This window comes from Verticillium alfalfae, genomic scaffold (assembly GCF_000150825.1).
Source record: "Verticillium alfalfae VaMs.102 supercont1.3 genomic scaffold, whole genome shotgun sequence".
NCBI lineage: Eukaryota > Fungi > Ascomycota > Sordariomycetes > Glomerellales > Plectosphaerellaceae > Verticillium > Verticillium alfalfae.
The window spans coordinates 2,480,067-2,481,409 of NW_003315036.1; the positions used below are offsets into that span (position 1 = coordinate 2,480,067).

At 63.1% G+C, this 1,343-nt stretch overlaps 1 protein-coding gene across 1 annotated transcript; it reads left to right on the top strand.

Moving 5' to 3' along the window:
- Window positions 1-483: 483 nt before the first annotated feature.
- Window positions 484-1,343, top strand: VDBG_03279 (predicted protein; the record flags this gene model as incomplete). Its single annotated transcript, XM_003007094.1, has 1 exon — window positions 484-1,343. A coding segment is annotated over one exon (858 nt), but the record flags the coding sequence as incomplete, so codon positions are not given.

Sequence of the window (1,343 nt, forward strand, 5' to 3'; positions counted from 1 at the left end):
AAATTCCAGGGCCCTTCCAGGGGTCTACAGGCAGTCAGTCCCAGGGAGTCCAGGGAGTCCAGGGAGTCCAGGCAGCCCCCGGCCTAGTGCCGTCTGCGCCACCGCCCCCAGGTCAATGGCTGCCAGCCTCAAGCCTCGAGCTTCACGGCGCAACAGCACGCGATGAGCGCCTTCCACCAAGACGTGATGGTCCTGCGCTGCTTCGCTGCCATGTTGAATATAACCTGGGGTCTCCTCGAATGTTTTCAGGCCATGTCATTTTCTTGCTCTTACGATACGACATCATCCCGTCTGGTGCATCATCACATCTGCTGCAGCATCATATCTGCTGCAGCATCACATCTGCTGCATCATCATCATCATCATCATCATCATCATCATTATTGGCATCATTATCATCACCAACTCCGCGACATCGCCCCATCTGCTGTATGACCCAGCAGCACCACCATCATCACCATCATCTAGCTGTTCCATACAACAATGCATCGCGAACCATCACCAGATGCTATGCCTCCCATATCCATGGCCGATGCTCCTACTTCTGCACCTACCTCAGCGACGACACCGAGTGCCGTCGACCGTGCTCACTCCCCAGGAGCCAGCATCCACTCGGTATCTCGACCTCAGCCAGGCTCCCAACCCCAGCCTGACCCTCAACCCCGCCATATCCCCCTCCATGTCCCCCTGCCGCCCTATCCACACGAGCCCGACGTCCTGCCGCCCTACGAACCAGAGGCCGACGAGTCAACGAGCCCTAACGATTTCCTCGACAGCCTAGACGCCTTCATCGCCATCTGCCCCGACCTCATCCTGCCCATCACGGCCATCCCGCCCGCGCCAACCTGGCATGGCACTTCTGTCCCAGCCGACCGCCCAGCCCGGAATGCCACCGACCGCGCCAACAGGAACAACAGGAGCAACAGGAGCAGCAGCAGCAACGATCCTCCAGGCGCCCCCTCCCTTTCCCCCAACACCTACCGCCTCTGCAGCAGCATAGTCTACCACTTCTTCACGGCCATCGCCTCGCGCCAAGACGATGTCGTGCGCCTCTTCATCGCCCGCGGCCTCGTCTCCCCCGACGTTCCCTCCGTCACCGGCGAGACGCCTCTGCTAGCTGCCGTCCGCGCCGGCGACGGCACCACCCTCTGCGCCCTCGTCGAGCTCGGCGCCACCGTCGACGCCTACGGCTCGACCCACGAGGCCGACGTCCACGACCCGCGCCGCCGCCGCCGCGCGACCGATGCCCCGACGCGCCGCACGCCCCTGCAGTACGCCGCCGCCCTGGGCCGCCTGCCGCTCGTGAAGTTGCTGCGGAAGATTTTGGGCCGACGACGCCCTCG